This window comes from Diadema setosum, chromosome 2 (assembly GCF_964275005.1).
Source record: "Diadema setosum chromosome 2, eeDiaSeto1, whole genome shotgun sequence".
Classification (NCBI taxonomy): Eukaryota; Metazoa; Echinodermata; class Echinoidea; order Diadematoida; family Diadematidae; genus Diadema; species Diadema setosum.
The window spans coordinates 38,159,766-38,186,643 of record NC_092686.1 but is presented as its reverse complement, the minus strand read 5'-3'; the positions used below and the strand labels follow the sequence as shown (position 1 = coordinate 38,186,643).

General features: G+C 39.0%; 1 protein-coding gene across 1 annotated transcript in view; it reads left to right on the top strand.

The window, feature by feature from the left end:
• Positions 1–5,227: 5,227 nt before the first annotated feature.
• The window catches only part of LOC140242453 (NUAK family SNF1-like kinase 1), a 48,237-nt gene continuing 26,586 nt past the window's right edge, over positions 5,228–26,878 (top strand). Inside the window, exons 1-4 of the mRNA XM_072322190.1 lie at positions 5,228–5,524; positions 10,042–10,162; positions 14,972–15,120; positions 22,532–22,597. Coding sequence (XP_072178291.1) covers positions 5,297–5,524; positions 10,042–10,162; positions 14,972–15,120; positions 22,532–22,597 — 564 coding nt within the window. The 5' untranslated portion in view covers positions 5,228–5,296. The remainder of the gene's footprint in view (positions 5,525–10,041; positions 10,163–14,971; positions 15,121–22,531; positions 22,598–26,878) is intronic.

Here is a 26,878-nt window from a genome sequence, read left to right as displayed (position 1 = left end):
TGAAAATAATTTCAATCATTAATTCAATAACAATCTTTAATATGGTATAATTAATAATGATTATGACTGCTAGTATTTATTTAAGACATAAAGACAGGTAAAGACATCAGTTATTATCAACACAAGCAGGAAGCAGAATTCGAATCGGGGCTGCTTAAATTGAAAGTCTAGGGTCTTATCCTTATATAGACAATGTTTATATTTTAGTTGTTAAAGTATACAGCTATTTAATGAATGGTAATCACGACATTTTTTTTTTTTTTATATTCACTCACTTGTTTTACCGGCGACCTACAGGTCATTGTCATCGACAACAGAGTCGGTTGCGGCTCTGGTCGCCAACTGGTCGCCAATTCTTTATAGCGCCCTCTGACGATAAATTATAAAACGTCAAAGTCATGGAATTCTAAAGTTCTACTTATAGTCATTATTCTAAATGACATAAATAATTATTGCAAGCGAATTAAACGAAGAAATGATATCACGACCTCACACAAATCTTCAAGATTATTATCAGTTTTCCTTTTTTTTTTTTTTACATGATATCGACATGGAAGAAAATGCATCCTTACACAATTATTTTTTTTTAAATGCATATTAGTGGTAACAGTAACCTAGGATAGGTAGGATTAATCGCTAACAAACAATAACACACACTTTTTTCATTCTTTATTCGAATTTCGTTCAATTTCACACACACACACACACACACACACACATATATATATATATATATATAAGTAAACGAATCAGTAGAAGAAGAACGCCGTAAAAATAATAAATCCTAGATCTTGAAGATCTTAAAATCTAGGATTTATTATTTTTACGGCGTTCTTCTTCTACTGATTCGTTTACTTATTATCATCAAGATGCCGAGCAGACCAATTTTCTTATTACGTTTCTGTACTGTGTACTTTTTCTGCTACTCTTCCGACTGTTGGCGATGAGGCCCTTTTCAGATTCACTGTTTTGGAGCCGGAGATTTGCCATGTCATCTTGCAGTCATGACTACGCGTCATTGGATGCGTCACTATGGACACTGTGCGCTACCTCCATTCTGTTTAGCGCGGTGACTTCTTTGAAAGGTGAGTTTCAAAATCCGTCTGCCCATGATCAGACGTGTTTTCATGTCTGTTTCAGAAACGGGTTTGATTAACATCTTTTGTCACACCATGGGCACTGATGAAGAGTGTGACCTTGCCTTTCAGTATTTGAGAGCTATGCTCCGTTTTTAAGATCTTCAAGATCTAGGATTTATTATTTTTACGGCGTTCTTCTTCTACTGATTCGTTTACTTATTATCATCAAGATGCCGAGCAGACCAATTTTCTTATATATATATATATATATATATATATATATATATATATATATATATATATATATATATAGATAGATAGATATACATGTAGATATATATAGATATAGATATAGATATAGATATAGATATAGATATAGATAAATATGACGATTTTGTTCCTGCAAAATCCAATGGGAGACTTTCATGAACTAATGACAGCATAATCACCTCAGCCCACCAAGGTCCTGTGATGCAGTGCAACCAGTAGTAACTAATAACTTATTAAATCGGTGGAAAAAAGAGATCATTTTCATTTTTTTTTTCGCAACTCTTTCTTTCATGTCCGATTTTGATTTTTTTTAAAAATCTATCACTCTGCTCATCGGATTCAATTCTAATGATTTAAATAAAATGTGAACATAGAGTACTTGATAATAATACTAGTACACTGATTTTCACTTGCATCATTCCGTCACATGTTCAGTGGCTATAATATGATGGCGATAAGCTTTGAAAGAAGCCAGCCATATTTACAGCCAAATATGATATTCAAGTTTATTCAACCCTACATACTCTCCATTAAAAACATGGAAATACTCACAGAACATATTCAGAAACGGAAATGTAAATTAATGTACGAGAAGTTCATACGGGCCTACCTTATATAGAAATATGCTTAGCAGGAAAGGAAATAATGGTTTTGAAGTGCTATAAGCAAGTTGTAAATCAATATAGTGCATCCATGCCTCATGAATGAATCATTATGAGGAAAGAAAGGATTTTCCACTTGAAGATCGGAAAAACTTTGCCTTGAAAAAAAAAATCATGCAATAATCTTATCATCGCTTCCGCGACATTTATACACTTAATTCTTCACACATACAGACACACACGTTTTCAAACAGCTTAGCATTTGGGCGTAACTGTGCAAAAAAAAAAACAAAAACAAAAAGCAACAGCAACAACTTTCGAAACTAGCTGATACAAGAAAAAAAAAAAGCATTATAATCTGCACGTCGGTTTGTGACGTAAAGGTACGTAATTGTGTCCGACTTTTAATGTCAACGCCATGTTGAATGTTGTTCGGGGTTTTCCCCAGACAACTTTATGTCTGTGCAGTCTGTCATTATAATTTTAGCTCATAATTAATATAGATGCGCGCTTATGGCGTGTGGAAAAGTACAATCATTTTAGATTTCCAGGCCAATAACAGTAACTTCCAGCAAATGAAGTCAAATCCTGGCGGACAATGCTGTGGAAGTTTCATCATCATTGGATATAGATTGAGAGCGTTGTGGGATTTGAGTTTCGAATGTTATCACAGCTTAAAATAAAGGATGGTGGTTGACCGTGGTTATGATAATAATTCTCACAGATCGCATACTTTGGGCAAAAAGAAAAAGAAAAATATAAGCCGACAGTTTAGCAAGTACAGTGTACATTCATTTCCCCAACAGAAGTCATTGCTGCTACGTTATTGCAACATATACGCGCGCACACATAATATAATACACAGATAAAATGATGGGAAGGCACGAGTTTTTTTTTTTTTTTTTTAAGCTTTTTTAGATTTCGCTTCAAAACGGATATCGGAAACATATGAGTACATAGATCAATAAGAGACCTATGAAGTATATCATTATGACATTATTATCTCGTTTATCTCGTTTGCACGTGTGGGCGCTACTGATATTACTATATATTTCGTGAAAACAAATGAAACTGTGAAATTTCATAACTTGTCAGTTCCGATCTTAATTAAACCCGCACAAATTTTTGCAAGTACATTTGATTTTACTCCATTCATAAATCCAACTAGAACACGATGGGGACTTTAAACCTGTAAGGAAATAACCTCTACCATGTCTACCACATTTGATTTGACTTTTATGAAAAGAAAAATAAGATCCTGCCATTAGAATGACAGAGGTTTCCTCAAAATCGGATTTAAACTGAAAAGTTGCGGAGTTTAACACATTCGCATGTTTTGTTTTGTTTGTGTGTGTGTGTGTGTGTGTGTGTGTGTGTGTGTGTGTGTGTGTGTGTGTGTGTGTGTGTGTGTGTGTTACAAAACAGTTTGATACTAGGCGTAACCACCAAGTGCCGAATTGGGAAGACAGCGATGATGTCATCAGCTTCCAAGTCTCATATTGACCTGTACATAAAACTTTCCTATTATGACGTCATTATTATCTTCCCTTTTTGACACGAAATTAATTAGAAGTAGTTGCGCATTCGTGTCCAGTTTTTCCATTTGTATAATAGCCTATAGGAACAACGATCTTATTGGGGAAAAGGATGTAGTTGCCAAATCATCACCAAAAAGAGTCATCATTAGACCATTTTTGGGTTTATACCGATGGAATAAGGGAGTTCTGAGGTAATGACGTCATTGCCTTTGCTTATATGCGTGTCTAGATCCTGTCAGCGTTCTGTGACATCTTGTGAAAATGTAAAACGCCCTAACTGTCTTATTCTACGTCCCATTTTTTTTTTTTTTACTTCGACCATTCCGTTTGTCTGATTTTTCTTCATTTCTCAAATTCAACTTGAATATGGTGTGGATAGCACTTACAGTATATAACTGGGTTAGCCAACTGACCGGCTACAGCTAATTAAGCGTTACCAATAAGTTTTGGATGACTTAGGATGACCATTCCTACAACATCCCCTTTCTCTGCGATTCCACACAAAATATGAACTGACATGTTCAGTATAGAGGTTCTCCAATTGCTGCATAGGCTGTTATATACTTTTAACAATGTTTCTCCAATGGCGAAGATTATATCCATGATAAATAATAATATGCCATCGTGTAGGCTTTTGAAGGTATAGTTAGAATCCCACAGATTTGGGCCTTGATATACATTGATTACCTATATCATCATCGTCGTGGTCGTGGTTGTCATCATCCCCATCATCTCTCTGGAATAACATCGTTATCATTTTCATTGCTATGGTAACTAGAAACCGGAATATACAGATAACGGAAAAAATAACGAAAGGATGACATAAACCCGGATGGATGGAGTGGTAATGGTGAGTACCGGTACTATTTGCAATTATCGATTAAGGGATTATCAGTTACTGGGCTACGTTTATTCATATGATAAAGACTGATTCCCCCGATTCCGCCTTCTCTCTTCCCAACAAAATCAAACAAAGGAAACAACAACAAATCAAACAAAGGAAACGCGAATCGTCGTTTGATTGCGTAGGAAGTCTTCAAAAACCGATTTTCAGGGGAAATCCCTGTTTGGTACTCGTGTACTCGCGCCACGGATTATAAAGAATGTGCTCAGTTTGTAATCTCAAGTGAACACTCATAATCATTAGCGCGATGACCTTAAAAAAATAGTCCAGTCTGTTCACAGCTGCTGATGCTTCGTTGCACACGCGTTGCACGGGTCCCGAGTGTAGAGTCCTCGCCGTACGTTATTTCGGATGCGAACTTCGATGATTCAGTTCCGAGGAGGCAGGCGCTCGCCGCGTACCGATCCAACAATCTAGCTCTCACTTCGTGTGAAAGGCGGGCCAATATCACCCTCTCGCTGTCAGTCTAGCTGCTATCGTGAGCCAGGTCACATATCTCCTGACAGTCACCGGTGTGTCTTCGTAGTTGAATTGCCTCGAATAAGTTGTGCCTCAGCTCATATTCACACAACTCAAGTTTGGAAGTGACTGTCGAATAGTCTCACGTGCATGCATGCGACGGTCTTCTCAAGTACACCACCATGGTAACTAGGCTTGAAGCTCCAACTGTGTGAATGAAGCGTGCTGCTCTTTGTTCAATTCCAGCTCAGCTGGTCTTTGTGTGACATTGACATTGGAACGAGCTGTTGCAGCTTATTGCTTTGATTAGGTCGATATTTGTTTGTGATTGTCCAGATAAACTATAAAACATTGAGAATAATAAACTAGCCGTCGGTCATAACCTGCATCGGTGTTGAGCGCATTGGGTTATCATTTTGATCCAACTTGTCAGTGAGACGCAATATGACGGGCGACAGTCCGGTCACTGCCGCCGTTAGGGAGAGCGATAACGGCAATGACCCTTCATCCTCCCCCGTGCTGCCCGGTGCGGCTCCTAGCCCCTCGGCGGCCAGTGTCAAGCACCATCGGCATCGTCACAAGCTGAAACACAGATACCGCTTTGAGAAAACGTTGGGGAAAGGAACCTACGGGAAAGTGAAACTTGCTACTGAAATAAGCACCGGGAATCAGGTCAGTACGAAAAAAGAAAATGTCATTTGAACCTGTTCAAAATACTCTGACATGAAGGTAAATTATCACGAATAAGAATATGTGAAATGTGTACATTGCTTACTGTGGTATTTATGCTTGAATATGAGAGCAATCAGCATAATCAGTTGAAGTTGACGGTAAAATGAGTGACTGAATTTGCTCTTGTACGTAACTGAGTGTGTGTGGCAAAGATACATACTTAGTGATATGTATCTGAATTTGACATCATTACTAGAGGTGTGCAATGATTCAAAACAGTTGATCATGAGCTTCAGATTTTCATGGGAGTCAGTTAAAATTGGTAACCTTAGCTGTGCCCTGTCCAAAATTGCTCTACAAAAAATTGCACAGCTCACTAGTGGCAGCATGCAGTTTTGACCGATAGATCGGTCTGTATCTGGTCGTCGGGGGGGGGGGGGGGGATGTGTTCCGCGGAGACTGCGTCTGCCTTCACGGATCCCTGGAGGAGAGCGATAACGTCGAAAAAATAAAAGACTCCTCCGGGCAGACGGATCTTTCTGTCTACATGCAGTGGTACCTTTAAACTGTGTGTCGCATGATGAGCGATCAACCAATCTGATAGCTAAGACTACTTTTTAGGTGTTGTATATTCTAATCTCTATGGAATCAGATGTCGAAAAAATTAAAGACTCCTCCGGGCAGACGGATCTTTCTGTCTACATGCAGTGGTACCTTTAAACTGTGTGTCGCATGATGAGCGATCAACCAATCTGATAGCTAAGACTACTTATTAGGTGTTGTATATTCTAATCTCTTTGGAATCAGCATGTGAATTCACAATGAATTCACAATGAACACCGATTAAATTTGTACAATAGAATGTGCACAGTATGTGAGATTTGATTTGATTTAATTTCTGTGAAATCAAAAATATTTAAGCCTCTTCGACTTTCTAAGAACATTGTAATAGATCTGAAAAATATATTGTTTTTGTACTGTCACTCCAAAAAATTATCTAAAGACTTTGCTGTGATTGAGAAAATCACAGCAAAGTACAGAGGCTCAGAGCATTATTTTGTAATTTCTGAACCTATCCTGGTGTCAAGCTTTAAACTTAACATTTTTTCGGGTCGATAGTAGGCTTTCAGAAAAGGGTGTAGTCCATCAATTTGTAGTCTCTGCTAGTGGCTTCAAGAACTAAACAAAGGGAGAACAAAAGAGTGCATTGTTCACTCACATAGTTGGCTTCAGGGAGTTTGCTTAGGGGGAGTTATCCAGTTTTACTGTGCCATTGTGATGATACAGTAATCCTTGTGTGATCCATGTAAGGGCTACTGTCATGGATAATGGTATTAGCATCAGACAGGAACTGTTGTTCCTGTCTGAGAAAGAGTCATTTACAGGAGACAACAGGAGCATGTAAGGGTGTGGTAGAGGAGAGACCTTGATTTCAAACTCGCAGACAGTGCCTCTTTGTTTGTTTTTTTATTTGTTGGCAACTAAATCAGGAGACTGTCTTCATATTGGTTTTGTAGACTGTAGAACATTCATCAATCAGTGGTATAGACAGGAACCCAAAACTAAAATTAAATCCTTAAAATGTAATTTGTGTTTTTTAGAGTGCTTAGAATCATACTCAGTGAAAGTAAAACATATTGCTGCATCTTATGCCTTTAGGCCTATCAATTAATGTACTTGGTTTGTCTACAAGCTTCCCGTGTATATAAGACAGAATGTGAATGAGAATTGGTGACGAAGATGCAATGAAAAAAGTGAGGCATGAAACTGAAAGGATTCTGTATGCTACTGTGCATTGTTATGGATACAAAATGTGTAGACAGCTCTTTACACTATTCAGCCAAGACCATTAAGGCATATAGAAACTGCATGGGATGGCTTTTTAATCCTGCTGTTTGCACTGTTTTTTTAGGTTAACTAGATCATTTGTTGTTCATTTTGTATTTACTACCTCCGCCAAGGAGATTTCTATCACCGTTGGTTTGTTTGTCTCTTTGTCTGTTTGCTGAATAACTCAAAAAAAGATAAACAGATTGAGATAAAATTTTCAGGAAAAGTTGAGAATGACCCAAGGAACGGATGATTCAGTTTAACCCGTTGAGGACGAGTCCCGAGTATACTCGGGCAGGTGTCTATGGGAAATGCGTGTTGTAGCAATATCAGTCCGTCCTCAACGGGTTAATGGTATTTATGCAAATTACTGTCTGGATCAAGGACTTTAAAAAAAAAAAAGGTATTTGTTTGTTTGTTTGTTTTTTGTTTGTTTGGTGTTTTTTTTTTAAGGATTCTTTATCAGTGGGAAATAGGACCATTTTGGTACATTTTCTGGGTTTTGTAACTACTTTTGAAGACTGTAGAGTGTTATTAGTCATGTAATTGTTCATAATGTCAAACACACATGTTAACAATGACTCCCTGCTGTATAAACTCTTGCGAGAAAAGGGTCAAGGAGTACTTAGCCTCAAAAGCTTTAGATCTATCAGCCATGCAATTGCTTCATGCTATAGTTACCAAGCATATACAGTATGACTTTACTTGCTTCTGCTTTCTTACACTTGCTCACCATCTTGTTGTTTGTCTGAAATGGCTAAAGCAAAATAAGTTTACATGCATTTTCAGGATTGGTAAACATTTTCTTCTTCTTCTTTTTTTGTTAAGGATTAAGAACCAGAAAAACAAAATAGATTCAGAGAGAGACAGCACAAGTTTTCCGAAACACCCTGCGGTGATGGAGGTCATTGTAGTTTTCGGAGAAACAAGGAGGGTCCTTCAGGGAGGCAGACAGGGGGAATGGGATAGAGCACGTAACCATCTACCTACTCTGTCTCTGCATGGTTGTCTGAAGTGATTAAAAGCCAGACTAGGAGTCTGCTGATGTTTTTAACCCTGAGTCAAGACACTCATGAGAGAGACAGAGAGGTACAGCCAACAAACAATGACCACAGAGGGAATTCCAGGGTTGTTGGAAGGCATCCATGACCATTTGTTGACATTAGCGACACTTGTGAAGAGCTTCATTGTTGTCCCCTTTGTTCTCCACCTTGCCAGATTGTGGAGACAACCTGAATCCCTTTACCAAGAAAAACAAGCTTGATTCTGAGAGAAACTGTCCCTGCAATATACTGTTGGGCCTACTTCACATGTGTCATATCATTTTTTGCCTCTATCCCTTTTCTCCCTCCTTTTCCTCCTCCTCCTCCCTTCCTCCTTGTCTTCTTCTTCTTCTTCCTCCTCCTCCTCCTCCTCCTCCTCCTCCTCCTCCTCCTCCTCCCCCTCCTCCTCCTCCTCCTCCCCATCTCCTAAATACTTATTGTCCACATCCTCTTCTTCCTCCTCCATGCATTGCATAGTGTCCCTTTCACCCTTTCATCTCCCCCTTCATTCATCATTAACATATAAAGTGTCAATTTTGTCCTATGCAATCCTTCCTTCCTTCCTGATAAGAGTCATTTATCATGGCTCTGAATTGAGGAGAAGGGGAGAAAATGGGAGCATCTTTGTAATTTGTACAGATTGTTGTGCATACATGAGTCATGTCACATAAAATGCTTTAATATATCCCGATATTGATCATATAGGCATGATGTACACAATTCATTAAAGCATTCCTTGAAATGTGGTATTTTAAAACCTCCTCTGGCAGGATTGCACTCTGATGTAACAGAAAATGTACTTATTTGTTGATAAAATCTTTGACACTTCCTGGTTTACGGTGGATGTAAACTCAAAACAGTGCAGGATGGGACATCTAGGGTCAGTAGCACTTTATCTCATGTTTACGTAAAATCTTATCACATATATGCACTGACCCTGTCTCTGTTATACATGATATATTTGTAATTCTGAGAATGATAGCGATCAGACAGTTGTTTAAAAGAATGAGCACGTGATCATCACTTTGCGTCATGCATTAGTGAATACCATCCAGCATATGAGACTGTTATGTAAACATAGACTGAAGGTTAATTATCAACTAGCATGGTGCCACAATTAAATGTGCATTGTAGCAACCTGATGCTTTCTGTAGGATAGACCTACCATATGAACAAAACACAGATTTGCATTCATAAATAATCATCTGTATTTTTCCATCATTTACTGTCACCAAACAGTGACAAATTAAATACTATCACTCTGAATTTTATTGTGTAAAAACGTTTAGATCCTGTTGACAGTGAGACAATCAGAATATTTGGCTTAAATTTCAAAATTTTGTTGACCATTCTGACTCAACTGAACTTTGATTGTGGTAACTCTAGATCTGTATCAACTTTAGGATGTACAGCTGTATATTTGTATGTGGGTCATTCCCCATTTTTACAGTAGGATGTGTGAAATTTATCTACTTTTTATAGCAAACAGTTTACATGCATTCAGTGTATGTGCTATTCAGCATTCATGAATCCTAAAAGATCATAAAAAGTAGGTTTGGCTCATCAATGCACAACAAATGCAATGGTGAACAGTAAAATTTAACACCGACTTACTTTGAGAAATCTCTCATTGCCTTCACTCAGGTTGCAATCAAATCCATTCCAAAGAACAAGATTGAAGATCCAGAAGACATGCGGAGAATAAGGCAGGAGATAGAGCTTATGTCTACCTTGGACCATCCCAATATTGTGAACATCTATGAAGGTAAGAAATGTAAACTTCTGTGTATAAAGTCAGAAAATGTGTTGTTGTTTGTTGGTTGTTGGTTTTTTTTTTTTTTTAGCTTGGGTGCACTCAGGGTGCTTGTGAGGATTTCAAAGATGAAATGGTCAAAAACCTACAGAGCACATAATATTTTTTTTCCTGAATGATTCAAAAGAAGCCAATGCAGCAGATGGTGAAGTCATGTTAAAAATTTAGATTCTGAAAAAAATCCATTCAGTGATGACTCGTGACACTTTATACTATGTGTTTCTTTGTGCTTGAATAAAACCGATAAGTAGATTATGGTCATATATGACACAAATATTTTCTCCCTTTTTTTTTTTTTTTTTGTCTTCATGCATACACTGTACTTCTGTTTCGTCTTCATGCATACTTCTGTTTCTTGAATTCTCAAATCTCAAGATTTGTATCCAACACATTTGTGCTTTTGTAAATCCCGCTATCATATTATATCACCTGAATCTAAACCACAAGAAACCTGGGTGGAAAGACACAGTTCATTCTAAATGCAGATGGGTAATGAAATGATGGGCATAGAGGACAAATTATTACATGTCTAATTCATCTGGTAATTTCCTTAATGACAGCGATCGAGCAGTTTTAATCACATTGTGTCGTTTCAGCTCGCTCCACTTTTGTGGCTTTTAATCGCAGTCCCGTGATGCGGAAAGCTGTTACAATTATTCCCATAGTCAGTGACCCTGGAATGGTGCCTCAAAGGCTGTGCAAATATATGTTTCAGATGCTATTAAAGGCATTTGCTTGAAAATCACACTTCAGTAGATATGAGATGCTTTTTGAAATGAATATTGTTAAGGAGTTTGACATTATTTGTAAGTAAAATGCCTTGGTATTGATGTTCTGCTCATCAAAGAAGCAATTACATGTAGAGGTATGAAATTAGATGGAATGTGATAGAAATTCTGCAAAATCCCATGCTTAAAGAGGATTCAAGCTTTTTCTCTTGCTCTTCTCATTAAACTTTGATTTCATCTTGTCTCAGCTACATTGTAGACTCCGTCATAGTGGCTGTTAGTGATTTATGGCTATGCATGTTGACTCATTGTAATGATAGTCCTACTGCCTCGATGTATAGTACTTTTGATTTACACACTAAATGTCTTCATTTATATCCATTATAAATATGCTTCACTAGACAAAACAAAACAATGTGTACCATAAAATCTGACATTCATGTGTTTGATTTTTGCATACGATGTTTATTGTGCTGATTATGAGCATGCAGAAATGAAATAAAATCAATCGAGACATAAATCTAAAGTTCAGTGTGTCATGTGGACTGCAAGAAAGGATCAAAACAGACACCAACCTGCTACATTGGGGTTAAAAAAAAATGTTTGCCAAGAGAGCAAACATTCACCCCAATGCCATGGCAAACCACAGTCGAGTCTAGACATCAGACAGTGGTGTGCCATTGAGCAATGCCAAAGCTCTCATGGGAATGTTTTGTTGTTTAAAAAACAGCAATGTGAAGTTCATGTCCCTGACAGAGAAAAAAAAAATGTGAAAGAGAAACTTTTCTGAAATAGTGTGTACTGGAGCAAAGGTACTTTCTGAAAAAGAGAAAATTTACCCCTACATTGAGAAAAACGTAATCAAAAATATATAATGGGATAGGCCAAAACAAGGAGTGAAATTTGACAAAATATGTCTTTTTAAAAAATGAAAGTTTGATTGGTGGCAGATGCAATGTACAGATGTAGTCTGGCAGTACATTCTTGTGGGTAAGACGGATGCATGCCATATCATCCTATTGGTTTTACCAAATTTGCAGACATTCTGCTGTTGTTTGAAGTGTTTCATTTTGATATAATACAAAAAGCCTCTTATAACTATACATAATTTAATGAGTGACTTTAAAGGGTCAGGACTTATCTTCTTAAAGTTTAAAGGGGATGGCTAGTAACTGATCAGTGGGAATCAGTGGGAATGCTGAGGGATGATTGTTCCAATCCTTGTGGGATTCATTTCAGAGTACATTATATATCTATTGTTGTGTGAAAATTATTTGCTTCAGAATAGTCTCATATTCAAGTAATGTGCAGTTTAATGTTTCTAGGTTAGCATGCCTGTATAGTGATGGGGCATGAAACTGCACATTACTTGAATATGAGACCGTTCTGAAGCAAATAATTTTTACACAACAATAGATATATAATGTACTCATGGAATCCCACAAGGATCGGAATGATCATCCACCAGCATTTCCACTGATTCCCACTGATCAGTTACTAGCCATCCCCTTTAAAGGAGAGGAGGCATATCAATAATATAAATCAAATATGTCATAAGTATGCCTTGAGGACAAGCATTAAGTAGTTTCAATGTCTGCAATTGAAAGAGCTATTCAAATGCAGTACCTACTCCAATCACTTTTACTTTTCGTTTCTGACAAGTCAATGCACATGTCATTCATTACCTTTTCTTTATTCTGTCTTTATGTATTTTTAGACTGATACTTGCTCTCTCAACAATGGAAAGAGACATGCCTATTACATCAATCACATTAGATTCATCAGCATGATCATTTAGATGAGAATTACATTAAACATCTGGCCAATATGATCATTTCCTGTTATGTTTTTGTATCGTGTTGCATCCCTCTGAAACATGCTCGGCACCATGATTACAAAATGCTAATGACATTTAATGCAAGATGGTGCTGACAGTGTTTAACCACACGGCAGGAAATACATGTAGCTGCTGGTGAAAAAGGACCTCATCATCCTATGTTTTTGCATCTGATCTAGCTTGTGTAGGATGAATCATATGAGTATGATTTCAGTATGCCTAGGTTTTAATGGTCTCCATCACAAAGCATGGAATCTGAAGACCATGGTCATGCAGATTTGAATTCCCACATAGAGCTACAAACTAGATTACTATACGTATGTGTATGACATGTGTGTTTCATTATGTACCGTAGTTGTTTTCCTCAGTCAGCCACAAATAATGAATTAATCAGTTATGGTACAGTTTAGACACTGATTATGGTAATCTTGTCAGTGAATCTAGCACCTGTATTTTGAAAAAAAAAAGTAGTATAAGTGAGTGACAGTATTATTATGCAGGTGTATTTTATGACAAGGAAATTAACCAGACCAATAATTTTCCAGATAAACTGTCTGCTTTTATTGTGAAACACAACAGAATAGTTGTGAAGTCTTGGTGTGAAATATGCCAAGCATGGCCAGTGACAATGATGAAACCAGTAGACAGTATCGGGCTGTAGTCCACTGTCCTTCATGGGAGATTGCATTTTAATTTAGATAAGTGTGAAGTATATTAAGACCATGCATGTCATACCATACAACAAACCCCTCCCATTTTTCAAAAGAAACGAATTGGTAAATATCGGGGGGAAAAATAACCACAAGTACCTGCAGTACCAGGGTAGAAGCATTTTGCTGTCAGGGACTTGGCAGTGTTTGGGACATTTAAAGATCACTTTGTGCTTTTTCATACTTGCCAACTAGTAAGATTTTATCAGATTCAGTAAGATTTTTTACGTTAAAAATGGCAAAATCAGATTTTCTGTCAGAGAAATCAGATTTAAAAAAAATATCTAGATACCTTTCATGTGTATTTTCTGAAGATTTGACCGAAAGTAAGATTTTTAACTTCAGTTTGCATATAAAATAAGATTTTTGCAATCCACGAGTAAGATATTTCATCTTGAAATGTTGGCAGGTATGCTTTTTTGCAAAAATGACAGGATCAGGATCTCACAGAACAGAGGTATTGTTCTGTGGAATGAGTCATGCTTGAATTAGTGACAACAGAGATTGGTACGGTTGAGACCAAACTGGTGGTGCCACTATTACCCACATGCTTTAGTTGTGTGCCAAGGTAAATCCCCTTCTCCAGCCCTCCTGGAGTCCGCCGATTTTCGGGATGGGCAAAGTTCGCCAACTGGCTCAGAAGTCAAATATTGACAGGAATTATGAAAATAAGTCATGCTTTTGTTTGCATGGCATCATCCCCGCATGTGGCTGGGTGTTGTGTGAATGTTAAACATTGCGCATCAGAGCTGCTTTGAATAGTTATTATGAGCTCAAGGCAAAGGCAAAGAGTGTGGGGAAAACCTCTTGGGAAAGGCAAATATTGTCAACCAAAGAATCTCGTTAAGAGTGGCATCATTCTCATAAAATGCAAAACAAACACATCTAAGTAATCAAAATTACTGATACTGTGTACCCTCAGCAGTCTAGAGATGTTGACAAAAAAATCCCTTTACAATGTCTGTTCAAGCAAAATAATGTAGAGCCTTAGATAATGTAGTTGTATGGCAACATTCCAACATGATCACTTTAATAGTGTACATTTACTAGAGGCTTCCTGTAATAACATCAAACTTTGGAAATGGATTTGCATCAGTCTTTAATTTTGTGATGTTCCCTCATGCCTGGATGATGTAGATCAAAGGTGATACCCATCCCAGTTCTAGGTGATGATTTTGTACATCGTATGTGCAACTACAGCACATTGTGATGTAACACATGCCTAAATACAAAGTTTATGAGATGTTCTAAATTTGCTTTCACCAAACAGTACGCACACATGTACAATGGTATTTTGATCCTCAAGCAATTTTGTATTTTTTGTCTATATACATGTCAACAGTATAGGTGATTTCATGCGTGGTGGAGAGGATGATGAAAATGTAACATTGGCAACCTGTCTTATCATTTATAGGTATGTAAACATTTGCAATGATTATACATGAAGTGTTCATTTTGGTTTCCTTTCTTGCTATACATTTCGCAGTGTTTGAGAGCAAAGAGAAGATTGTCATTGTCATGGAGTATGCCAGCGGAGGGGAGCTTTACGAGTTCATCGACAGCAACAGCACCCCCGTGGAGGAGGTACAGAGAATCTTCAGGCAGATTGTCTCGGCTCTGGCCTACTGCCATCTGGTAAGGGTCCCAAAACCATCCACCTTGTAGATCTGGAGTATCACTGCCCACAAATGATAGAGTCTAGTTTTCTCTTACAAAAATTACCAGTTGTAATGCACCATGACCGCAGGGTGACATCATAATGGGTTAGGGCATTTTGTAGACTCGTTCCACCATCTAATAGGTTGGGAAAGAAACGGCATTCTTGCAATGGCTGAGCTAGCTAACATGAGTTTGGCATATGTTCAGCAACTTGTATTTCAAACTTAATCGACAATTGTGTAATGCGTAACATACAATTGTAGCTGTAATTGCTCTGCAACAATCAGGTCCACATACATTCTGAAATGAGTCATGAATAAGAGACAATGTCAGTGAAGAGTAGTGCATTTTCTCAGCAATTACCCAGTACACATACATAGAAACTATGATATCCATAACATTTCATCCATCATGGGAACGGTGTTTGACTGTAGCAGACACTATTGTCTGCATACTGTAAACGTCTATATTTTCACACAATTAATTTTTGGTGCCGAGTGGCTCAAAAACATACTCTTACTTTCTTGAATTTGCACTGTGCAACTGCTTTATACTTAGCATGTTTTCATCCATTCACAGCAAAGTTGTGTTGCCCTATCCATTCGAATGTGTGGCCTGTACAGAAATATGAATAAATTTTCTGCACACGCAAATTCCCTCGAATGACTAGGGCACATGCACACACACACACACACATGTACCATGAAGGGCACCACTGACGAAGCACAAGATTCAACTCACACAAAATGTGCAAAAAAAATATGAAGATATTATCACAGGTTCTAGAATTCGTACTAGGCAAAAGTAGCACAAAATAGGCACATATTAATGTACTGTGAAAATTTCTGCATTGACAGTATGAGACAGGTAGTGTATTGCTGCTCCCATGAGGAAAATTTTAATATTTATTTTTTCCAATGATTTCTGTCGGGGCAAGTTACACAAGTCCATCTTTTTGGTCAGCCGCAGGACAGGGGGTGCAATTGTGTCTGTGGGGCACCACAAAATAAACAGGGAATATTGTCTGTGATGTGTCATTAGGTTTGTGTGGTCGAGGACGAATACATCATCATCATCATCATCACCCAAAATGCTGATGGTTTATCAAGAGGGGTTAGTGGGGCATATAGGAACAGTATTTGCTATGACCTAGTACCCTCAGGTCAATGGTAATGCCACTTCCAGGCAGTCTCTCTATTTTCATTTATCCTGATAGTGAGAACTGTTGCTGATGCTGGCAGGCAAAGCAGGCTATGCACTGTGGCTATGCACCATCCTTTTCCTTTTCCTCCTCTTCCTTTTCTTCCTTCATTTTCCCTTCAATTTTTTCTCTTCTTTTTTGTTTGTCCTCTTCCTTCCCCTCTCATCTTTGTTTTCCATTATCTTCAACCCATTCTTCTACAAATCTATCTCTCTTTTTTTTTCTCCCTCATCCTCCCTTCCTTCTCTTCCTCCTTCTTTCATCTCTTCTTTTTCTTCTTCTCTTCTTCTACGTCTTCTGCTTCTTCTTCCTCTTCAAGTCTTCCAACCGGATGGACTGACTCTCAGTCTTAGGTACAGTCCCCCCAAGTTCTAGGGTTTGCCAGACAAGAGTAGTTTGTGTGTTATTGGCTCAGGCTCAAGTCCATGGGGGCCCACTGAGGAGGAGGCGAGAGATCTATCACTGACTTCACGTGGCACGGAGCCTGATGTGGTTCAGCAGGGGTAACCAGTTCACTCAAACCAGCCAAAAGTTCTATGGGTCCTAGCTGTTGAGTGACAGTGATGTGCCTCATAATATTTAATGGGACTTTTCTCCCCCCCCCCCCCTCTCTCTCTCTCTTTGAACATGACAGGTTTTCATATCTGTGCTCTATGAATATGGGTGGACTGTAAACCATTTCATGCATAATTTAATGCATCTTATTTCCCCTCATGTTGCAGTTCTGTTTCAGTCTTTCATTTGTTGGTAAAGCATATCAAGATTTACAGAATCTACAGAATTCCGAACATAGTGAGTGCACTGAATTAAGTGTATGTGTAGGCTATTCACATTGTACATGTATGTACTTGGGTACGCTTCAAATCTTACCGTGTAACACATACTTTCTCTCTCACACTTGTATGCAACACACATGCGCACACCAACCTTCGTGAAGAATTTGGAACAAATAAAATATGACATTGCACTAAATACGCTTCTCATTTTGGGACTCAGTGTTTCCCCCTTCATTTATCTACAGAATATGGAGGACAATCTGTAAACTTTTGCCACGTTTATCAGTGTCATCCTTCAGAGTTTAGCCAACAGTGGAAGGGGGAAACGTTCCCATCCTGCACCCCTCTTGCCCTCCCTAGAGGTGCTTCTTGCTTTCAAGGGCTTTAGCTGGTGGTTTTGATCCTCCTACAGGAAGTGGGGAAGAAAGGGGGGAAAAGATCTTGAGTGAGCTGGTATTGAAGAGGCCAAGTATGCCAGCTATGTAACCTTGGAGTTGAACTGTGTCTGTTAGATGCTCATTTCCTCCCTAGATGTGCTACTTAGGAGCAGTATGTCTGAATCTAGTCTTCACTGTGCAGACTACACAGATATTGGTGCCTGTTCTTCATGCTCTAGGTAGAACGTAGAAGTCTTTAAAAAGAGTTGGACCACAAAGAACTCATGTTTGTCACAGAGAGAAACTCATACTGCTTCGTGATGAATCTGCTGCAGTGATAGTCTGATTTTCTCAGTGTTTCTCTTTCACATTATACATCTTCACATTATTTGGGCAGAGTTTATTGGCAGGCATGTGTATAACTGTACTACCACATCTGTACCTCTGACAGAGAATTATCAGGGATTTTAAGATAGCAAAGGTGGTATGTGTAAATGAAAATCTAATCTGTCCCCACGTACAGACACCCACCACTATGTTGTTTTGCCTTTTTCTTCACTCTTCTGACATTTTAAAGGTTGCTTTTTCTGCTATGACTCATTCCTTTTACTTTTGACCATCTTATCGTAAAGTGCCTATCTGTGGCTGAGTCACCTGGCATTAGCAAACAACGGTCTGCTGGAGTCCCCCCAACGAACATGTGGGAAGTAGATGAGTGATTGGAGAAGACTGTGGGGGGGGGGGCAATTGAATTACTAGAAGACTTTGTTACAGAGTCATGAATGTCATCAGGGTGGTGGATGATGGTGGAATGTTTGTACCTTTACCAAATGTATCTTTGTGGTAAAGAATGTGAACTTTTTTTTTTTTTTTTTTTGGGGGGGGGGGGGGGGGCAGGAGGACTTATTGAAGGGGGAGAGGCCAAGACCAAGGAAAGCAGGTTTGAGCAGAATGGGGCTAAACCCACCTGTCAGAGGCTCTACCTGTATGATACTATGTGGCAACTCTGTTTTGTGATACAGTGTATTTGTCCATTGTGCAATGTGACATCATTATCTTTTGGGAACTCTGATTTTATGCTATAAGGCTATGGAGTTCCAAAAGTGAAATAGCTGATGTTTCACTTTTCAGGTTGCAACAAAAAGTAGGCCTACACATTTGAAATTGAATCCAATGTCAAGCAAACTTACTTCTTGATGTCAAGGAACAAACCTGAATATGTTAACATCCCTTTATTATATCTTTTTGAAAAATATATGACTAGTAAGAAATGATGGCTTCAGTATCATTGTGGTAAATTTGTATAATGTAAATGATTTTGTCTTTGGTGTTTTCATCACTTTTTCCAAACAAAATATCAAGGGAACTCTAGAATGACTAGTTCATCAAGCAGAAAAGTCAAATCAGGGTTATGTTCTTCCATTAGAGCTATGTGCTGGTGATAAGGAAATTGTTAATTGTTTACCTGCCTGTATCAATCATATTGATGTACTTCATCGTCTGACACTACGTCAAGGTCATATATCGGTTCAATAAAAAGTATACAAGCCTGGTAGAAAGAAAACTTTCTCTGGACTACCCCTCCCCCATCGCCCATTCCTGTTTTCTTCTCTCCCTTGTGCTTCAATGTGTCCCTGGGCTGTTGTGGCCTGCCGTTTCCGCTCTTTGTTGCGTTCACGCCACATCGCGGTGAGGAAATTGAAATCTACCGTGACAGCTAGCGAGTCGGTCGTCATCACCGGTTCCCGTCAACCCGGCGAGCGAGCGAGCGCTGCCCCGCAGTGACTTTGTACTTGTCACATGTCAACTCGATGGAGGGGGAGTTCAGTTTGAATGAAACCAACAGTGAGCAGGTCGTTGAGCTTGGATCATGTACCTGCCAATAAGACTGTTGACAGCTGCTCAACTGGTGTCACACACTTTTATCTGTGAAAAAAAAAAAAAAAAAGTAAAAACTTCCACTAATTCGGACACCTTGCTGCTGCAGCACACATTTTTCATTTATTTTTATTTCTGAGAATTTCTTGTTTCTGAATTGCAGTGAAAAGTGAAGCTGATACTTTTGTTTGTGTACCGTCAACCCATGTTAGTTTCATACACTAGTCTCCTGTTGTATTGGAATTTATTATGACACGTCCTGCATGCAAACAACTTGAGATACACATTATTCATATGTGCCAAAGATTAATACAGCGATCGTAGATTGTGAATGTTTTTTATGATGAGTGGATGTTATTATAGCAAGTGGTTTCTATGCGAAAGACTTGTACACAAGAAGAGAAAAATAAAATTTTCAAATGCAAAGTGGCCAGTGAGAAAACAATCAGATGGGGAATTTTTAGCCATCACAAACAGAATTTCACCATGATGACGAACTCATTTGCCTCCAATTCTTTCCCTTGTCTGCTAAAGTGGTGACATACCAGACTAAACTATGTGACTTTTCTTTTTCTCTTTTTCCCCTACTGCACGTTTCTGGTTGACATCAATTTGATATTTGGCGGGGTCAAAAAGAACATCCCAAGTGTACCAGAGAATGAGTCATATTAACCCACCTGGCCTTTCAGTGATGCGGGAATAGAATTACATTCTCCGCCAAGTTAAACCGTTGTGACAGGGTCCCAAAGTCTGTCTAATCCATTCAAAAGCAGAATCAAACACAAATAGTACTGTTAGACATTCCAATTCTTTTTCGATTCTCCTTTGTGTCAGAGTCTATGGAGTGAGACCGAACAGGTTGGGAATGTGAAAACAGTTATGAGTCAATCAAAATTTCCCCCCAGATCAGCCGATCTTCTTGGGACTGTTGCCCGTGGTCTTTTGTTAACCCCGCCTTCTTATGTTCCAGCAAACCCGCTCCAGGCCATTTTCTACAATAGATTGGGAATTTGAAGAATGTCCTAGGAGTACAATGCCACAAATAACAAATCGCGATCTCTCTGCTCTCTTTCCGTGTTGCCTGGGACCAAAGAAACATGCCCGCTTGTAAAGTCAGTGTGTTAGACATGATATTTTTAGCTGTTTGAATTTTTTGCTGCTCTAAATTTCAAGTGCCCTTTTGTGACAGCGCAATGATTTGACACTACTTGTTGTGCTTGTCCTTGATAAGTGTGCACATACGTCAGATATCTAGTATCAGCTGTCAAACATGCTTTTTTAGTTCTTTTCTCTCCCCCCCCCCCATCATGCAACCCATCTTAGTACAGTTTGTTTTTGTTTCTTTTTAACATGTTCAAAAATGCGAGTACAAAGAAGTCTATCCATAGTTGTCCTTCCAGCCAAACTTTTGTTTTAAGACAATCAAAGTAATGTCATGATCTTATTGTTATGGTTATATTCCCAGCCTGAACGTTGAGAAACCAGTTGCATAGATAGGTTTATACTAGATGTAAGAGAGCCTAAGAACCCAAGGATAAAACAAAACCCTTCATCTTCATCCCAGATGCTATAATTGGTACACAACAATACAACCGAAAGTCTAAAACACTTGAAGGAGTCGTTGATATGCAAATTTATCATGATAGCTGTACATTTCTTGTATGACGATTCTGACCAAATAAGGTTGTAGTTCATTTTACAAATCTTGAGTATGCCATTGCTTGTGGGAGCTGGATGAACTATGTGTGGGTAAAGGGTAAATTACCATATTCTCAGGAGGCTGAAAGTTGAAACAGGCCTTCGAGAACAAAACAAACAGACAGCAACTGCTCCGTCTACACGTTACTAATCACAGGTGAAGATGACTCCCAATGTTGTCATGATATTGGCCAGCGACCCAGTGACCTCTGCTTGACAGGGGGTACCACAAGTGGTCTGTTTGGGTGACTCATCCCGTTAAGCCTCCGCGTGCTTGTCCAATCACAGAGCCCGATGGAAGCCAGTGATGGTCCCCTAATCTGAGGCTGACTGCTTGTAATGAATCCCATCAAATACATTACAAAAAAAAAAAAAGATCAGACTGTGAATGAAACCTCACACACACACAAACGTAAAAGCATATATTACACAGAGAGAATGTACACATAGAAAGAGTAAAGTTAAGAAAGAAAGAGAGAAATATATACCCTGTTCAGAGTGCCCATCTAGGAGGACCTCAGGAGGACATGCTGATGAAAATTAACATTTTTCTAATACTTACTGGGCAGGGTGGGGGCCTTTGAGAGATACCCTTGTTTCGAGTCCCCTTTCCATGTAGTGCGAAGTTGACGCACTTTTCTATGGAAACCGTGAAAGGGCATGTCTTAGAGAGAGAGGCGGCAGTTTCTCGTGCACATATAATATGCGCACTCCACATAAACAGCGCGGGTCACCGGAAGTGTATGCCGTGCCATGGTCACCCCAAAGACCGTTTAGAGTCCCCTCATCTAGCACAAGTCCAGCACAACTCTCACCCCTCATCTAGCACAAGTCTAGCACAACTCTCAGAGGTTGTGGTAGACTTGCGCTAGGCTGTCTAGTACGATCTTTACCTCAGAGTCACCTCAGACACCTTCTGCCAGGACTGTTTAGAGTAGACAGAGTTATAGAGAGGAAGATATGATATGCTATGTGGTAAATTTGAGCCTGACAAAATTAAAAACAGGAAGACGTACCTTTTTTTGAAAGGTACCCGTACTAAAGATGAAGTGTATTCAACCATGGGAAAAAGTGAATGTAGTGGATGAAAAGCAGCTAAGCATTAAATATAGACAGAGTTAGCATTGACTCTTGGGTTCATTTCATAGAGAGGTTTATACTTCTTGTAAATAGCAGCTCCGTGGTAGCAACTAAGCTCAGCTTTCAGTCTTGTTAATGCTGTTGTAGCTGCAATAAAAATTTCAACTGACATTTTGTTTTTAGGTAATGAGATGAAAAGCAAAATGTAGGTTAAATTCAACAGAAATTGATCATGCATTGTGGTGTTTGACATGGAGGAGGAGGCTTCCCAGTTTTTTGTCAGTGATTTTCATTTTACCCTGGTGTTTCTTTTTTTCCGCCAAGACAAATATCCTAAAAACTAAACTGATACATATTTCTTCTGTCTTTCATTACAGAACAACATTGTTCATCGTGATCTCAAGTTGGAAAATGTCTTGCTGGACCAAGACGGAGATGCAAAGGTGAGAATGCGTAGCAGTTTGTGCTTGCTAGTCCCACAGGAACAAGTCTGTGTGGGCATGACTCTCTCGAAGCATCCCAAATAATGCTTGCATACAATATAGCCATTGCACAAAAATTGTCATCAAAAGGAACATATACCCAGACTGTCCGGGAATCCCAGTGCACATTCTTGTAAACAGAAATGCGTGCATGATCCTGTTTGTAAGTAGTTAAATGTGAGACACCTATGAAGCAAATACACATTGTGCACAAAGAAATCACACAGGTTTGACAAGAGCTACCTCAAACATTAAATACTCAAAGTGGGCGGGGATTTCAGTTGTATTTTTACACAAATTTGTTTGATCCATAAATAAGGCACTCTGCACTGTGATATTATTTGCACATACCAGAAACTACGTGCTGCGTGCTGTACTTTATAATGCTAGGATGAGGAGTGTAAATATGGTATTTGTTTTGCACATTCCTGTTCCGTGCCTAATGCTGCTTTTATAGACCGAAGTGTGTCTTTAATATGTTGTCATTCAAACATCACCATGGTAACCACATCTGGCCAAGTCTTCAGCTGTGTTGTCACTCATCAGGGAACGGTTGTCTGGTGTCTTGTGACAGAGCAAAAAATTGATGGTGTCATGCGGGGAGATGTCAATACCAAGTTGCCAATCATCATGGCACGCCCCAATAGGAGACCGTAGCATGACTTCAGCAAATTGACTATTTGCGAGTATGGTAGGAATTTCAAAACAGGGCAGAACTACCACTGATACATGCACCAAAAAAAGGCAGAAAGAAAGAGAAATACAATTGTTATGTTATAAGTGATGTTTGTGCAGTCGTGATACTACATGTAGCTGGTTGCATATTTTTGTGAAGAGGTCTAAGCATATTTGAGAAAAGGTCAAGGAAAACGTGATGAGTATAATTCATCTTGAGGAGAAAACATTATAAAATTCAAGAGGTGAAAAGTCATAACCATGTGAGCCAATTTTCGTTTTCTTCTCATAGCCTTATCTGGACACATGTAATTTGATAACATTTCTGAACACAAAGCTTTATTAAACATTGTGTAGTGAATTTTAAGCCACACCTTTAGAGTGGCTTAAAAGAACCCACAAACTCTTGTAGAAGTAGTGGCGACAATGAGATATGCTTATCTTGAAACCGATTTTGCATGCAGTGCTCTGTCAGTTCTCAGTACCTCACTTCTCAGTGCCTTGTTACTGGTAGAAATCATGTATCCCATTTTTGCTGTTGTTGTTCCCATAGAAAAATGAAGAGAAAGAAACCAGAGTAGAGAAAAGTTTGAACAGCTGCCTGGAGGCCCCTTTAACACTGACATCATTTTGCACTCCCACAAGTCTGAAACAATTCTCATTCGATGCCAAGAACTGTCACACTTGTCACACCCAAGGACAGAGTTTACCCCAAGAATCAACCTATACCTCCCTGCTCCCCCTTTTTTTAGCATGTGTGGTACAGTGCCCTGAGAGTCTATGCTTTGAGTTCTGACTGTCACAAAACCCCATAGCATGGTACGCACTGTCCAAAGTCCGTGGTACAGATAGAGTTAAAGCCACTTTCAAACACACCATGTTATAGATATGAGACCATTCACATCCGGTCATTGCATATTCATACAATGCATGAATATTTGGTGTGTTAGTATGATACGATATCCTGACATACATCAACCCTGTGGCAGCATCAGACTTCACGCTCTGTCATGTTTCGTGGGAAGCTCATGAATATGCATGAATCTCTGCCTCGTGCAATATGAACTAAGAGCGGGTTTTGCACATCGTGTTTTACTGTGCAGTGCATTCATCGGGTTATTCGTGTTAACCCTAGTGAGCACTGCAAATATTTGAGCCCTGCCTGCTCATACAACATATGGATTAAAGTATTCAGACACGATATATGTCGCATGTATATATGCATGCATTCATTGAAATTATACTTGTATTGTTTCAATTTACGAGCATTTAAACACATAAAAACGTTGTATAACCATACATTTATATCCAATTATGAACAACTCTCTGGTCTGAAAGGGGAGTAAGACCAAACAAAATGTTTCCACTTCACATGTCAATCATAAATCAAATTATTTTGGTCACCCACTGAGGATTCCAGTAAAACGGTGGGGTGAGTTTGGTCGCATTCCAGGAGATGCTTTACTCAAAGATAGGAAAAAGGTCCAGACCCACGAACAAATTTGCGAAGCCTCTTTTTAGCAACTACATACCAGATGAAGACCTGTGAACTCTAAAAATTAAATAGGAAAAAAGTGAGACAGCAACCAAAGTGGGCATGTGTGGATTTCTCCGCCAGCAGTTTCTACAAGTGGAAAACATGTTTACTGTCTTTACCCAGTTTTCCCAAATCTCCAAAGGGAATGGTACAATGTAACCATTTAAATGCGTTGCTGGAAATTGGAGCTGATGTGTTTTTGTTATCACGGTTGTAGTCTAGCTTTCCATGTTTGGTACAGATCACCTGATGTTATTTCAAGCTGGCGAAATGTCTGCCACTGAACCCCATGCACGCCATGTCAGCAGGTTAAGTGGGGGAGGGGCAGCAGCTGAAAGAGAAGTCTTACAATGTAGGAGTTGGTAAACAGCAATGAGAAGGCCCTTTCAGATTGTCAGAAAAAAACAGATCTCTTTGTAAACATGTTCAGAAGAAAGTTTTCTGCTTCTCCAGTATATATGTATTTTTTTATGTTTTTTTTTCCACAAGTCTGAAAGTAAACTTGACTGATGTTCTTCCCAAATACCCATGTCATGTTTGGCCAGTTATAGTCTGAAGGTGTTATGGCCATCAAGCTTTGCTGGATTCACAGTGTGCATTTGCAGTCTGAATGGTTTGATCTCTTGAAAGAACATTTATTTTGTTGTTATTAAGAGTCTGAACACATCAAGAGATTGTCGAAGACACAAGTATGAACGAGTTCACTTACAAGTAAGTCTGAAACCTCTTTAAGCAATCAAGGCAGTTTGTGCAATGTTGCTCCCAGGGGAATGGGCTGTCTTTTGTAATGCATTTCTTTCACCACTGTATGACATACATCAATATTGTGCAGTGCCCTTTGGGCAAGTAACATTCTTGCCTGGAGTGTGCATGCAGTGACTTGTGAAATTAAACCTGTTTCCTCCAAATAGATTAGGATTGATAAGTCTAACCAACAAGAAGAAAGAAGAAAAAAGGGCTTATTCATCCATCGGTACGATTTTTTTTTCTTCTCTTCATTGGGGCAGAACATTTGCTGCATGTGAGTGGGATCTTACTTTGAGGATTCATGATTGGGATTATAAAACAAATAATGCACAATAAACACATCCCCAGCAGTGAAAGAGCAGTCTAAGTTCTACTGGAGCTTGATTTCATTTATGTTATTTTTTTACACTTCCCTCTCTCCCTTCTCCCCCCCCCCCCTTACACACACACACACACACACACACACATTAGTAGATTTGTTTTTATAGTAAAGGATCTGCTTATTACAAGAAATAAAAAATCTTGCAGTTGAATAGGAGTGATGCTGTTTTTCATAATTTTAAAGCAATTTGTATCATTTCATTTCAGACGTGGAGAATTGACTCATGTTTTGACAGATGTGTCATTTTTGGGTCTTAATCTGGAGAATTTTACTGTATTTTCTTTCCCTCTCTTTTTTTTTTCTTTCATGATGCTCAATCTGCTGATCCCTCAGCACGAAGCATAGAAAAGTGAGGATTCTACTGGAAGAAATGAACTCTACTCACTGGATGGAAAGTTCCATGAAAAGAAGCAGTGTGATTAAGAGGTTTACTGCAAGCAAATTATAGATTTATGATTGAAATGTATTCAGAGAGAAGTGACCGGTCAGGTTGAAGGATAATGGGCATCAGCTATTTAAGTTTGGTGCCTTTGGTCATCTCATCCTTGCAGAGTGGATCTGACCACTGCTGCATCCACTTTACTTCTCTTCAGGAGGGGGTTAGCCTCGATAGAGAGTTGAACTCCTTTATTAGGGTCCTGCCTGCAGTTTCCGATAGCGTGTGTGCTCCGTTGATTCCTACATACCAAGGTTCAGCTCTATTTTATCAGCACAGCCAGTCTGCGCTGGAACAGGAAATCTTCTAATTCGCAGACCTCGACCAGACAGAGGAGGGGCTCTGTCGCCATGGCGACAAGAGAAATGTATTGTGATGCATCTGATGGTAACAATGCAAGTCTTGTGCGTTTATCCCTCGTGGGGTGAAAGTATAAGTTACAGGAAGGCCACTTCCTGGCTTGGA